General features: G+C 36.0%; 1 protein-coding gene across 1 annotated transcript in view; it reads left to right on the forward strand.

Annotated features, from left to right (window-relative positions):
- Positions 1-16,576, forward strand: part of CDS1 (CDP-diacylglycerol synthase 1) — an 89,515-nt gene that overhangs the window by 37,917 nt on the left and 35,022 nt on the right. The window contains exons 3-5 of the mRNA XM_043971057.1: positions 804-900; positions 3,873-3,970; positions 10,377-10,516. Coding sequence (XP_043826992.1) covers positions 804-900; positions 3,873-3,970; positions 10,377-10,516 — 335 coding nt within the window. The remainder of the gene's footprint in view (positions 1-803; positions 901-3,872; positions 3,971-10,376; positions 10,517-16,576) is intronic.

Consider the following 16,576-nt stretch of genomic DNA (forward strand, 5'->3'; position numbering starts at 1 on the left):
AGTATGGCACTTCTGAGGCTAAAGGGAGGAGGAGAGAGTTTCTGGTATGGGGAAGCTGAAATGGGTTCAGTGTTTCAGATAAGGGAACAAAATAAAATGATTTGGTGACCAACAAGTCACTATTGACCCTGTGCTCACACTCTCTCTCAAAAAAAAGTAACCACATGGTAGGCACAGAAGCTCAGTTACAAGGGAGGAAAGAATCATGGTGGGAAGACTTTTGAGGGACTTCAGGGAGGGGAGTAAAGGTAGCTGTCTTATGGCCTCGATTTTGAAATGTAGGCTTCTGCATCTGCTGTGAACATAGAATTTATCTGGGGGTTTTTACAAAGACAAAAAAGTTCTGTACGACATTCTGTGGGATGTGAGAAAATTAATTTTACCCAGCAACTTAATTATCAATATTAATAACCTATCTGACCTCCAACCTCATGGTTTCTTTTCTTTCTTTTTTTTTTTTTTGGTGAGGAAATTGGGGTTAAGTGACTTTCCCAGAGTCACACAGCTAGTAAGTGTTAAGTGTCTGAGGCCAGATTTGAACTCAGGTCCTCCTGAATCCAGGGCTGGTGCTCTATCCACTGCGCCACCTAGCTGCCCCCTAGTCTCATGGTTTCTTGCTTGTCCTATTGTTGTTGGGGATGGGGTTATCATGAATGGCAACAATGAATTTAGTAAGAACTATGGGGAATTACAAAGAATAGTTTAGATCACAGTCCTGCCCTTGCAGAATTTAAAACTTAAAAAAACCAAAGTAATGTATTTGAGAGCATATGAAATGGTAACTGCTGATGTCTTCTTTATAGGTGGAAAAATTGGTGGATTCGTGGAATTCTTACTCTGACTATGATTTCATTATTTTTCCTGATCATCTACATGGGATCATTTATGTTGATGCTTCTTGTAAGTCTTCTAGATACATTTTTATGTGTAATCTGACTTTATTTTTCAGCACATGTAAATCATTAAAGTTACATGAGTTGAGCTTCAAGGAAGGTAATACAGTACTTTTTGAGCAAGATAGTAAATCATTGTGGGCTAGAGTATTTTTATGAAATATGCTGAGTTCATACATTTGTTTTTGTTTGCAAAATTATTATGACCTAGACTTTGAATCATACTGAATCATCTGGAAGCTAATAAGTGATAAAGACTTATAGTGCTGGCAGGAAGAATAGGTATCTTTTTGGGGGGAGTATCTTCTTTAATACAACATTTTTGTAATTGTATTATAATTTTGTACAGTTGTTACTATTGTCCTATACTTTGAGACTTTGTCAGATCTATGATCTCACTGATAGGTATTCCAAATAAGTGCCACTCTTTGTACACCTCCTCATCCTGTTCGTGCCAATCATGTGGCAGTGAATGCCACAAACTGTCTCTGTTACACCATAAGACAACAAAAATTGATTAAAATTTTGTGTTTTATGTTTTCAGTTTCCAGAATGATAGCATCTGTAAATTTTTCATTGAAATGTAGTATGTTAGGTGTTAAATATAACATTAACTTCTTTTCTGTTCAGGAAAGATGCATTCAAAATGTTTTTTTTTTTTTTTGGTGAGGCAGTTGGGGTTAAGTGACTTGCCCAGGGTCACACAGCTAGTGCATGTCAAGTGTCTGAGGCCAGATTTGAACTCAGGTCCTCCTGAGTCCAAGGTCAGTGCTTTATCCACTGTGCCACCTAGCTGCCCCAAACGTTTTTTTTTTTTTTGGTGAGGCAATTGGGGTTAAGTGACTTGCCTAGGGTCACACAGCTAGTAAGTGTTGCGTCTGAGGCCAGATTTGAACTCAGGTCTTCCTGACTCCAGGGCTGGTGCTTTATCCACTGTGCCACCTAGCTGCCCCATTCAAAATGTTATCATCTGATATGCAAACCAATTTTGATATAGAACCTGTTTTGTAAGTTGGAGACTATTGTGTCTGTGTCCAGAACAGACTGTTCCTCTGTGAACTAGACCACTTAGTGCGAAAAATAGTGAAAACTTTTGGAGGTGAAGACCATCTGTCATTGTTAGTACAGTTGTGTATTGTCGTATGCACAATTGTTTACTGGCTTTTAAAATAATCAGATTATTATTTAAAGTTCTTGGGGCTTTTTTGTTCATTATGTTTAGCGACAAATAGGGATAAAGTTCACGTAGTCCAGCATCTTCATTTGACAAGAAAAGAGAGTGAGGCCCGTAAAGGTTGTGGTATACATTATAGGGCACTCAGGAAATGTGAATTCCGTAGGCTCTAATGTGAATTCAGGGGCTCCGTGCAGAATAGTAGAGTAGACATTTGAGCTAGGACCTGATCTTTACCCTTGTGGAGATTACATTCTAGAATATAGCTTGGCAAACAGCCTGCAGCCCAAATCCATCCAGCCACGTGTTTCGTGTGGGCCTTGAACAAGGAATGTTTTTACATTTCTAAATCACGTTTTATTGGAACGCAACAATGCTCACTCGTGTAGGGGTCTTCAGTGGCTGTTTTGACACTACAAAGGCAGAGTTGAAGAGCTGTAACAAAGACAGCCTGTGGCACTCTTATTGTTTCCCTGGGTTCCTCCAGGCAATAGGTAGCAGCGACACAGTCAAAATTCAGCAGCATTCCAAGTAGCACATGCATTGCTGCTGGTACATACCCATTGTGTCAACATGGGAAGAAGAAAAACGTTATGATTTTTTTTAAGCTTAGGATAGAATTTGAAATGTTTTTGAAGAACTACTACCCTCAGCCACCATTATTGAACCCTGAATGGCTTTGGAAATTAGGTTTTGCTACAGACTTGGTGGTGGCGAATATGTATCCTATTCTGTGTTTGGTTATAAAAATATATGTTATAATCTTGACTGAATATAAAAAATAGTAGATTACATATTAAGTTGCTTTGAAGAACCTCAAACAGGGCAGGTGAAGGGAGGCGCAGAGGGAGAGAGACTCATAAATTTTTAACAGTTGCTCCCAACTTTTTTTTTCAAGTTCTCACTCTTTCAATGCTCACACTTGAACTGCAGGATATTAGAAAACTCATAGTCCAGGTATGGACAGAAATTCTTATTTCCTCAATTCAGTTGAGACAGAATTTAAAAACAACTTTACTGAAGAAGTAATGGGAAAAATATAACCTTAGTAAAATAAAACCATTATGTACAGAGGCTAAAGTTTGCCAGTTTTACAGGTGAAGAAATCTTCTGTTCTCTGACCAGGCTGAGAAATTTTAATTACACCCCTGACTGAGCTGTCTGGATCATTAGTCTGCTCCATTCTCGTTGGCCGTAGAAAATACCAATTATTTCCTTGAATAAAGCCAAGTTTCTTCAACACTAGCTATATTTTCAACCTCACCTAGGACTGTTTTACTCTTTAAACCCAGAGAATGGTCTATTTATTCCTTAGGAAGTAATCATTTCCTGAAATTCTATGTCAAATTATTGGAATTTTGTGAAACTGCAAGTATTCAGTAATAATAGTTTCCAACCAGAGTAAGTAGGTAGTCCAGTGGATATTACAGTGCCAGCCTTGGAATTAGGAAGACCTGAATTCAGATTCTGCCTTAGACACTTAATAGCTGTGAGATCATAAACAAGTCACTTAACCTTTCAGCCTCAATTTCCCCATCTTTAAAGTGAGGATGATAATAGCACCTAACTCACATGGTTTCTGTTGCAAGGTTCAAATGAAATAAATAGGTAAAGTGCTTTGCAAACCGTAAAGTGCTATAGAAACACTAGGTAGTACTATTAATCCCTATTATTGTAATTACTATAATTTTTTTTACTACGAATGTTGAGAGGAATTTAAAAATAATTTGGGGGGCTATTTCTAGTTTCATACTCTTAAGTATTAGACAATATGGTCAACTAAAATGTCTCTCTCTTAATTGCAGGTGTTGGGCATCCAAGTAAAATGCTTCCATGAAATTATTACCATAGGATATAGAGTCTATCGTTCTTATGAGCTACCATGGTTTAGAACACTAAGCTGGTAAGTCTAAAGTTTTTTTTATTTGAAAAACTGAATATTGTATAAATGCAGAATCTAGGAACTGATGTTATTGTTTAATATACATTTGGGCTGTGAAATAGGATTGTCTTTGATTTGGGAAACATGAAAAGATTACTAGGCCAAACCCTAATTCCTTAATATACCAAATATTAATGGCATCTGAACTTTTCCTGGATAATAAGCCCAAGATGTTACTCAGTACCTCTTCATAATGGAAGGTCAAGGGGCAGCTAGGTGGCACAGTGGATAGAGCACCGGCCCTGGAGTCAGGAGTACCTGAGTTCAAAATCCGGCCTCAGACACTTAACACTTACTAGCTGTGTGACCCTGGGCAAGTCACTTAACCCCAATTGCCTCACTAAAATAAAAAAAAAATACATAATGGAAGGTCAAGCTCTGAGTCCCCAAGGCTGTGCCAGTAGCACAAATTCTCTGCTATGAAATTGGAAATGATTCCATTGGGGGTCTAGACATGTGCTTTGTTGACCAAGGAACAACATAGCTGAGTTTAGAAAGATGTATAACCAGATGATTGACCATCACATGGCAAACTTTGTCAGTCACAACAAATGACAAAGACTGTCTATTTAAGGAATGAACTGGATTGTGATTTACATTGGTTGAGAGAATTGTCCACACTGCTAAACTCATAGTCTTTGAAATGTTGATGAAGTGTAGATATGAAACAATTCCTGTAATTCAGAATGATGTACTGATATCCAAAATGTTGTATACAGTGTTCACCAAGTATGCTTATAGGATGTTAAAATTTTTAACTAGAGACACATAATTATCGATAATATATTATCATTATTCACCCGTCTTCAAAATAATAGATACTCTTGACCCTCACATTTTCCTAGTTGAAAAAATTTTTTACAAGAAAAAATAGTTTGAGTAATTTTATAGTGATAGAGGAGCAAGTAGAAAATTTGAAGTGATTGTGACCTTGGAATGTGGAAATCAAAAAATAGTCTTTGGGAGTTTGGTCACTTTCATAACCTAGCACCTTTAAGTAGCCGATCTTCTATTAAAGCAGTCTGGCATAGTGGAAGGACAAGCTCAACAAAAAGATAAACTGGAAGTCTGTCTCATAAGCAACTTAACAAAATCTTGGCTTGTCTTCTTTTAAGCAAGTATCGTTGGTAAATGAATAGGGAAGGTAGGCAGCTATAATGTCCCTTTTGCTTTAGTAATTCCAGCCTATTATAGCTAGGAAAGATTCATTTGATACCCTTCCTTCTTTCTGCCTCTTCCCTTGGTGTTATTTCTTTTTTCTTGCCTTCTCCTCAAGTTTATGCAGGCAGTGCCTACATAGTACAGCCCTTGGCCGGTTCGGTAATGCTGGAAAAACTTCAAGTACAGTTCAACAATAGACTGTCTTCTCAGGACTAACCTAGCTAAGCACAGAAATGCTCATCTTCAGTAGGCTGGCTTACTGATCATGTGATCATGAATTCTTTGGCCATGGCAACTGATGAAAGAAAGAAATACAAAATGGCTTTCAGTCCTGTGTGGCCAGCCCCCTTCTACTTCTAGGGCAAGGGTACCACAATTGAGTTTTAGATAGAATATCACCAGTATTTTCCATGTGAGATCCTTGAGATCATTGATCCTTGATCAATGAAAAAACGTACAGCTAAAGAATCTGGATCTTAAGACTTGATAATGTCACTATAGATAAAACCATAAAATAAAAGAAAACTGCAGTTAAAGAGAAAGATGGCTCAGAGATTGTTATGGAAGAGACAAGCTAGCCGAGTTGGTTTTATCATATGTCTTGAAAGGCAACAAGAAACACCATTTCATGATAAGTATTTGCAATAACAACAAAAAAGAGCACTAGGAAAATAAATTGCAACTTACTCACAAATGAATTGCAGAAAATGGAAAAGTCAAGGATTCGCTGGAGCTCACCAAATTAAGACAACATGTCCATCAATACTCAGTAACTTCAGTGCAAAGGTGGAGATAGGGGAGGACAGTGAAAAGTGTTGGAAAATGTGGAACCAAGAGTAAGGAACAAGAGATGTCAGATACTTGTAGAATAGCCAGAATTCACAAGCCTCTACATCATGAACACTTTCTTTGAGAAAAATTCAGGTTTTGGACAAGGCAAACAACAGGTAGTATAACAAAAATTGATTATATTTTAATACAGCTTGTAATTGATATGAAAATCACTCCAGAATGAATTGTATAGAATTAGAGAAGCATCTTCTTAAAACAATGATTAAAATGAATACAAATAAGAAAACAATAAAAAATAGATAGGTCAGGTTTCAGCTGCTTTAATTGTATCTCCTATTTGAGTTCATACATTTTAAGAATAAGATAAGAATGGATATAGATACCAATTATAGTAATTTCGTACAGAAGTTTAGTTGTAAACTAAAGTACCATAAAAGTAACCAAAAGTGCTTAAAAACCAAATCAAATACTTGAATTACTTGCTAAATAGAGAGATATAGCAGTCAAGGAAAATACATGTTTAGATAATAAATTCATTTGTAAAATATTATAGAAAAGAATGGTGGAAAATTATAGACCAATGAACACAATATGTTTTCAGTATCCAGAGCCCCTACACTTGACTCTATAATCATATTCCCAGATATGCTTATAGAAGATACAGAAACAGAATAGAAAAGGACAGAAAAGGCAACTGCATTTTACCAAATGTACATAGAGGAGATCTGTGCTGGGGAAAACACAGCTGTTAGGGAGCCCATTAGGGATTAGTTCTTGAGAGAAGGAAGAGGATTGCAAAGGGGTAGAAAATCATACAGCTCATTACTACCTAAAATAGGCCACTTAAAGAACACCAGTAACCACTAATATATATGCCTACTTTCCCATCTATGTAAAATTTTGATGAGATTAATAAATAAGTACATTGGGGGTATTCTTGATTAGATATTAGAAAGGAAAAGTCAGGCTTCATAAGTGATAGTATTCTACTGGAAATCAACCTTTTATTGTCACAGAATTGACTAGAAGATATAGAGAATATGAAATCACACTATAATGATTGGTTTTACTATAAGAGAACATTCAATTGGTAGAGCAAAATGCCACATTAAAGGTTCTCCATGTGTCTCAGGCATAGATTAAAGTTTCACAAGATTCCTTGGAAGATAAAATAATACAAAATGGTTTGACTTTCTGATTATCAATAACCAATATGGGGCAATAAACAGGTGTTTACTTTCATGGAGAAAATCCAGTGGAGGGTTCAAGAAAAACAGGGATTCCATTTAATTGGTGAGATACTTCAGGTGTTCCATTTACAGATAACATTGCACTGAATGCATCAAACATTGAAGGGCCTTTTGATATGTAGAGAACTACTTACAAGTTTGATGTAACTATCCACCTGAGAAACTCAAATGGATGAAATTGCTTTTTGTCCAGACTATGATATGTATTTGCATGGACAAACTCTCAACATTAGTGTATATGTGCATACACATACATAAGTGCATGATAAGGATATGTGTATGTCTGTGTATAGAACTTTTATATATATATATATCTATCTACATATATATATGTAGATAAAAGCAATGTATTTTGTAATTTCATAAAAGGTAACTGAGCCCTTCTCCTGTTCATATTTATATGAAACAGAAACCCATCTTCTTATCACCTATATTTTCCCAATGCTTTCTAGCTGTTAAATAGGTAATGGTCTTCTAAGAATTAGATATGAGAATATTGCCCCAGAAGGCAATGAAGAGACATCGAAGGTATGAATAGACTGTATCACCTTACAAACAGTTGAAAAGAATTGGAACAATGGATGCCATCAAAGGCACATATGAGAGATAAAGAAAATAGGTTATTGGAGGCAAGAAGTGATAGCTGATAGACACCTCCATTGATATCATTGTAATATTAAGCAAAGGTAAGGAATAAATGTATAAGAATTGTATAGGATGAGCAGACATTTGGATTTGTTCTACTGAAGAGGAGTTATCAACACAATAAAAGATCAGTATGAGAATTTGATTTTCTCAAGCAAAGTCTATTCCTGTTTGATGATGAATGTGCTCCTCTCAGCGTTTTTTAGCCTAATGGCCCTTTTCTATGCACCCCATCTTTCCCCACCTCACCCTACCCTATCTTGGCCTGCTTCTTTCACTGCTCCAACTCTGTTTTCTTATTTCAACCTCTATTAGTCTTCTTCTATCCCCTTCAACCTTTTAATTTCTCTGAGCTACTCTTCTACTTAAAGAATATTTGTGATTACTCCCTATTAGTCCATTATTCCAACTCAAATTCAATTCACAGAAACCTTTTTATAGTCCATATTTCATCTGAAGACAATGATCTTGTCACTGACATTGTCTTTGTATTTGCTCACTTCACTATTTTCCTTTATTCAATCAAAAGACAGCAAAATTTAATGTTTCTCAAGTTTGCCAACTTTTAACATAACACAATTTATGTATAATGTGTGGTCATATGTAGCATTTTAGATTTCCTATTAATACTAAGTTTATATGTATAAAGATATTCTTCCTTTAAACTATTTGTAAAATGCTAATTTGATTAGAAAGTGAGGTTCAATATTCCACATCCATTTTAAATCAGAGCTCCAACTGTATCAATTTCACTTGTGACATTCATAAAACTTAGAGAAGGATATTTACTAGATAAATAAGCCATGCTTGGACTGAATCAAAAGTATTTCACAGAACGATATAAAGTAGCGTGGGAAGACCACGAGGGCAAATGCTGCCATAGTCTGATTTTAAAGGGGTGCAGATTTAAGATGTCTGAGCAAGTCAAATCACTATTGGAAGTGATGTATACTGGCCATGCCATGTTAGTGTTGTACTCCTGATTTCCTCCGACAGGGAGAGGAAGCTTAAGGAAAGGATTGCTGACCCTCATCGCCACAGTAGGGGGATGGCTTCTATACTGACCCTATTAAGTCTGTCCACCTCTCACCAATCCTTAAACAAAACTGTGCTATCCAGGCCAAGGAAGTACCCTTTTCTCTGCCTGCTGATGTAAGAAAGGGTATTAAAAATGCAACACCTAACCCATACACCTGAATGCCCTAGTCTGAGTAAAAATCAATCCTAGTGCTGGTGGTCATTGATACAAGGAGGAGAATGTTTCTTGTAAACCTTAAAATCATTTAATTGTCCTTTAAAGAGTAAGGCTTTGCTATGTCAGGCATCGGGTATTTATCAAGTCTGCTCTGTGCCTGGTATGGTATGTGCTATGTAGGAAGTATATGACACAGTCCCTTCACATAGATCCCTGATTAAGTTGATAAAGAAGACGTGGACATGTATGAGGGGGGAGAGGTTAAGTACTGAAGTATATGGTACTATCTAAGTACAATAGGATTTCATAGAGAGCAGTATGGGCATGAATAATCAGGGCTTCAGCAACAGCACAGGACTTGAGCTGGGCTTTGAGAGTAGGCAAGATTTCCATAGCTGTAGGACGTCCCCGGGTGGGAGGGCAGTGGTAGCATGGTGTGTGCAAGACCAGCAAGCAGGGTCAGTATTGACCAATAATGCTGCATATCTTGGTAGGGGCCGTGTGAAGGTTGGATTATTGGAGACCTTGAAGGCCATCGAGTTTAGACTTGTTACACTGGGCAGTGGGAGTCAGCGTAGGGTTTTGAGCAGCATGTAGAAAGGATGTTTGATCAGCTTAGTTTCACACAATTATGCATGTAGAGTGATGAGGAACTAGACTGGAGAGAGGTATTACACATGAAAAAAGATGGATTTGAGAGAGATGCCAAGGATTTATTGATAGATTAAATGTACAGGAGAAAGGGGGAAAGAATTCAACAGTTTGTAGTTTAGGAAACTGGTGGTGCCATTGAATGGGTTTCTTTGGAGCAGGGGCTCTTTTAGCAGAGAAAGTGGGCTAGGTGACAGCAGAAGTAAGCCATGGCCTTCCCTTGCCCCACTGCTTTGCTGGAGGTACCAGGAGCTAAATTTAGTTGGGCCATTGGAGAGATAACAGTTTCAGATTTTAAAAGTCAATGGAAAAAAGGAATGAGTAATCCCTTCAGCTCCTTGTACCCCTTAGGGAATTTTACTAAACAGAGCTAGAAGAAATCTCTGAAATTGTATTGTATCCTGTTTTTTAGAATACATGCTAACTGCTACTGATTAGATGTTAATTGTAATAGCTAGCTTTTAAGAATACCTTGAAATAAAACATAAACTGTTTGGGCTATCCCCACTGAGCACATTTTGATGGACTACTTTTTAAACAGATTGAGTTCTTTCAACATTTTGTTTATTTTGATTTCTTTTGTATTGCTCTATGTATAAGAGATAGCTCTATTCAGGGTGTCTGATGATCATATTCATCAAAGAAAAATAGGCTGATAGTTCTTATATTACAGGTATTTTTTACTGTGTGTGAACTACTTTTTCTATGGAGAGACTGTAGCAGATTATTTTGCTACATTTGTTCAAAGAGAAGAGCAACTTCAGTTCCTTATTCGCTACCATCGATTTATATCATTTGCACTATATCTGGCAGGTAAGCAAAGAGAGAATTCCTTTTTCAGATTGTGGTTGGTGTATTCATATCAAATGTATATTGTAGTAAATCTTTATTTTTATGTCATCTTTTCATTTAATTCCAATTTCTCATTCCATGTATAGACAGCTGGTCTGCATTCAGGGTCTGAAATAAGGTGAAGCCCCTAGTGGAAATTCTAGGATAGGAATTGTTTTCATGGTAAATAGGTCATGCCACATAGGGATATTTAGAAATTATGGAGGTAGAAAGCATGGTTTACATACTGTCAACACAGAGTCATTACATACTTTCCCCAAGATTATTAGAAGCATTTAAAAATATGCTATAATGTGTATTTCAAGATTAGAAGTTCTTTTTTTAAGTATTTAATTTTGAAAAGAAATTAATTTGAATGATTTTTAAGTTTTGCATTTACACACACAGATGAAGTGGGCTTTTTTTTTTTTCTTGAGGGAGGCTCCCTATTTGAGCTATGGGCCTTAGCAATTACACAAGAAATGAATGGTTTTATTACTACCGTGTTGATCAGAACTTTAAAGAAAAGACTTAGGATGGCCTTTCTATTAACAATTAAAATTTGAGGAATATACAGGAAGGAATGTGAAAATATTTTAACTATCATGCACAAAGTTACTGCCTGTACATATATATGACTTCTTCCTTCAGTGAACCATACTTCTATACTCAAAAGATTACTCAGATTCCGACTTTACTAAAGTTCATAGACAGATAATTGGATAGGTAGTAAGGTAAAATAAATGCTAATAATAATTATCAGAGGGTCCCTCTTGGTTTCCAAATAAAAACAAACATATAGTACTTTAAGATTTACAGACGCACTTTGCACATTTCAGTTATTTAAGCCTCACAACAATCAGATGAGATAAGTTGCTTTTCTTGTTTTTTATACACAAGGAAACTGAAGCTGGGAGAGGTGCAGTGATTGGCCCACTAGACCTTCTACCCCAGGGAAGGCCAGATGTCCTTTGGTCCCGGCTTTCCTGACTTCCAGGCTTCTCAGAACTCTTACCCACTCTTTTTCATTCACATTCTCTATTCGCTCTCTTCTTGGACTCTTGCTTCCTTCCTGAAGTATTCCCCTAACATTTGGAGAGGATAGTTCTTTGGTCTAGGTTTTAGAAAAGCTCTCCTTCTGTTTAAAAGGATGAAATGTATAAGGTAAGAAGTCTGTGTGATATTATCACTTTAGCAGAATAAAGACAGAATAAGAATGGCAATCACTATGAGCACTGAGTTTATACTGCTAGATGACTTCACATTTTACTTAAGAACTTGGAAAATAGAGCCTTTGAGATCAGTCTTGTTCTCTCTTTACCAGGGTGTTTTTCTGATGGAAATTTCAATGGGGGTAGCATATCATTACATCTTAAATCCTAGTAGATCCAATTTGCCACCTTTTTCATTAACTATCTTTGAAAACATTAAGTTCTTTTTCTCATCTAGAGGGAATTCTTGGTTGTTTTAGATCTTTCTCCTTTTCACAAATTTAAATGATAGCCTGTCATGATGTGTTTCTTTTCATCTAAAAGTTTTGAATTTTTGAAATGTTTTTATATAGTTGTATGGAAGTGAGGATTTATGGTCTTGCTATTTGGGCACATAACTGAATGAGGCTAGGTAATTCAGAAATTGTGTGGTACGGTGAATAGAGTGCCTGACCTAGAGTCAGGAAGACTTATCTTCCTGAGTTCAAATCTGGCCTCAGACACTGGCTGTGTGACTCTGGACAAGTCACTTAACACTATTTGCCTCAGTTTTCTCGTCCATAAAATGAGCTGGAGAAGGAAATGACAAACCATTCCAGTATCTTGGCCAAAAAAATCCAAATGGAGTCCAGAAGAGTTGGGAACAACAGTTCTACCACTCTAAATTTTTTTATGGATAAGAAAGGTTTGAGTGATATGATTGACTCCAAGTAAGTCTTCTAATATATCTTCTACAACAGCAGTTACCTTTACCGTAATTCTCTTGCATAAGTGCAAGGTGAGTTGATCACTGCTTTCCCATTTAAACATGGTTGATATTGGCCAGGTTTCTGGGCTATCCTAGAAGTCATAGCTTAAAACTGCACTAAGACTTTTAGAATATCTATTATAGTAATAGTTTAACGTCCCAGTAAAAAAAAAGAAAATTGTGATATAAGCTAGAGAAAGAGGAAAAAGAATGTCTTTTCTGTTACTCCCACTCACTTGATTACTTGGTTATTTTATTTGGAAGGTGGATATGGGGAAAGTAGTGAGAAAATGTTTGATGTTAAACAATAAATGAGACGAAAGGTTCTCTAGAGTACTTAGAAGCTTTTTTATATCCTGATTCTTTATGAAGAGAGTCAGTAGTGGGGGAAGACAGCATCCTTCCTCTTGGCAGGGAAGTAGTGTCTATAGGTGACAATGAAGCACTAATTTTCAAAAGTGACCACTTCATTGGTTTATTTTGCTTAACTGTTTCTTTTGCAAGAGGCAAAATTCATTGTGAGGCAAAATTCATTGGGAAGTGATTTGTTTGTTTGTTTTTTTAATGCATCCAGAAAATATGGGTGTATTTTCTATTTATACTTCTAATAAGTCAGAAGACATTGGACATGGAAACTCTGTATATCACAGAAGAAAAAATTTACTGTTACAGGAAATGTCGATTAAAATGAGTCATTTCAGAACCAGCTGTCTAAAGGAATAAAAGACTTGTTGGCAGAAAATATTAATAGGAACGTTTTTAGTAACAGCAAAAAAAAATACAACCTATATGTCAAATAAACATGGAATGGTACAACAGACTGTGGGTTAGAAATGAAATGAAATATTATGCCATAAGAAAGATCAAATATAAAAAATTGAGAAATATGGGGAGATGTGGAGTGCTACAAACCTAAAGAAGCTAAACCCAAACAATAATTTTAAATGACTTTAATTATGTAAGTAAGAACATTAACAATAACAATAAAAACAATCTACAGATTTTGTTGCACCAAAAAATTCAGAACGGACCCAGAAACTCATCACCATCTCAAAATTAATATACACTTAAATCTATTGAAATTTAATTTCCTGTGCAGTCTTTTTGTCTTTGATTTTTGTCATTTAAAAATCTAATCAGCTTATGATAGTACAACAACAAGATCTAAAAGCATATTAAAAGAAAGTTGCCTCAACAAAAATTAACTTATGTTCATATCACTGTGTTTAGTGTTGAAGATAAAGATGAAAATAAAATAAATAATAACTGACCTCAAAGAGTTTATATTCTACTGAACATGAAGATACCATGTGCAAACCTGACCTATTTGAATAATTTGACCTTAAAACATGAGGTGATAAAAGTAAAGAAATTGGCTTTGATTATTAGTATTTCCTAAGGAAATTTAACTGGTATAAAAGAATTACCACAATGACCCCACAAGAATCCAAAAGCAAACAGCCTCCTTAATCTTCTTGCCAAATGGAAAGACATAGAAACCAAAAGTAATTCTGTCTTGCTGTAAAAATACATTTGCAAAATATTATGGAGCAGAAGGATTACAATGAATATTGCCTTACTGAACAGTGACATGCAGTGGAGTGGTAAATCAATCTGCAGAAGATCATCCTAAAATCTGAACAGATCTGAAAGGTTCTGTAGCAATAAAGTCATGCCTTTAATGGTGACTATTACATTTGGTTTAAATAAGGAGAAAGGATTGACACGTGAAAATGAAATCAAAGAAAACAAAATAGATGTTGTATCTGTTAGAAATGGCTAAATAAATGGTGGTACATTAATAGAATAGAATATTACGTAAGACCATGAAGAAAGGGAAGACATATGCACTGATATACGATGAAATAAGCATTCTGATCAAGGCCGGATGTCCTTAGTGCCTTACCAACTTGCAAATGGACCAATCAGAAATTGGAGAACGTTTCCTGTTGCCGTAGAGGGACAGAATGAAGACGTTTTCAGACATGGCCAAGGTGTGTGTGCTTGTCTTGTCTGGCGATACTTATTGGAAAGGACAGCTTCCCTTGGGCATACAATGTGGGGAGGTAGTAACAGCTATTCCCATTTTACAGATGAGGAAGGTTAAGCAGATATTGAGTGACTTGCCCAGAGTGAGGCAGTTTATAAGTGTTTAAAGCCAGCTCTGAACTCAGGTCTTGCCGAATTAAAAAAAAAAAATAATGACGAGTATGAATGAAGCAGCATTTTTAAAGTATGAAGGAGCAGAGAAGGGAGTTCACATAGGGAAACAAAGAAGTAGCGTGGTTCTGTTAAAGCTGCAATAATTTAATATACACTTTAAAAGAAGACATACAAAATAGAAGTTCACAGTTTCTACACATAATCCTGTTTTCTTTTATGTATTAAAATGTTCATGTTTGAGGTTTAAGATACTTTAAAAAATTTAAACATGAGTTGAAATGAAAACATGTATTCAGGTCATGCCATGCATTTACATAGGCAGCTCATTGAATTAGCCCCAAAATATATATCAATGTCTTTGGCAACCACTGCAACTGACCAACTAGAGTTTGGTCCAGAATTTAGTAGGAAGAGGAGAGCCAGTTGAATGACATTTTGAAAAATCATGTAATACTTGCATTAATTGCAAGTATCTTTTTTTTTTTTGCAGGGCAATGCGGGGTTAAGTGACTTGCCCAGGGTCACACAGCTAGTAAGTGTCAAGTGTCTGAGGCCAGATTTGAACTCAGGTACTCCTGACTCCAGGGCCAGTGCTTTAACCACTGCGCCATCTAGCTGCCCCTCCATTTATCTTTTTGACACTAATATTCTCTCAGTGGAAACAGTATGTGTAAACTGTGGAATACTTGAACCTCAGGAAACTAGAAATTGCAGGTGGCTCAGAGGGTAATGGGAAGATGTGCAGTAGAGCGCTTCAAGTGCTAGAAATGGCATTGTGGACATATATCAGTAAATGAAAAGGGCTGATAAAGCAGTAAAACTGAGAGGTAATAGATAAGTGGTTAAGTTTGGCACAGATAGCTACCAAAATATTAAAAGACCCAAAGGAAAATAACCATCTCACTGAACTGAGCTTCAGGAGTATTTATGGAAGAAGAGAGAAAGAATTTGCACAACATGGAAAAGCAAGAGTGAATTGTAATCAACAAACTTGGAAGGAAGTATGCATCCCTCTATGGATTCATCAAAGTTGGGAAATATTTGTGTCATGAGAACCACACTGCCTAACACAGGACTTTTAGTATAAATACATTAGTAATTTAGTATTGCCTATAAGAAAAGTTAGAACTTGAAATAAAAACAGGCTTCTAATTTTTAGTTCAGTATTTAAAATTTATTTCCATGTCAGTTTATTTGGCATTCAGAACTAATTTCCCATATATTTTGATACTTTAGTCTAACATATGTACTACTTCCCATCCCTATCTTCTCATTTCATATCATTCTTGTTGATTTCCTTCCAAATTTTCCTTCCTTCCATAAATTCTTTTTCAACTCTTAAGTTGAGCGCAAGCAGCAGGAATTCTTTCTAGCTTCCCCTTACCTTTAAATTATGGCTATTTTTTATAATCTTTACTTCTTTAAGAGTTATTATGGTATATGGCATAAGGTGCTAATTTAAACCTAATTTCAATCAGATAGCTTTCCAGCATTATTAGTAGTTCTTGTCAAATCCAGCCCTGTAATAGCCATGATTTGTGCTCTTGTGTTTATTAAACCCTGAGCTACTGTGTTCATTTGCTTCACAATGTTATTTAATCTGTTCTTTTGTTACTTTTTTTAAAATCAAGTACCAAATAGTTTTTGATAATTGCTGCTTTGTATTATATAGTTCCAGATCTGATCCTTCATGACCCCTTTTTCCAATTAAAAAAAAATCCTTTGAATATAGACTTATATTCTTCCACATGAATAGCTCTAATTTTATAGTTTTATGTTTAAAAAAATCTTGAGGGCAGCCAGGTGGTGCAGTGGATAAAGCACTGGCCCTAGATTCAGGAGGACCTGAGTTCAAATTCAGCATCAGATACTTGACACTAGCTTTGGGACCTTGGGTAAGTCACTTAACCCTCATTGCTC

This window comes from Dromiciops gliroides, chromosome 6, assembly GCF_019393635.1.
Source record: "Dromiciops gliroides isolate mDroGli1 chromosome 6, mDroGli1.pri, whole genome shotgun sequence".
Classification (NCBI taxonomy): Eukaryota; Metazoa; Chordata; class Mammalia; order Microbiotheria; family Microbiotheriidae; genus Dromiciops; species Dromiciops gliroides.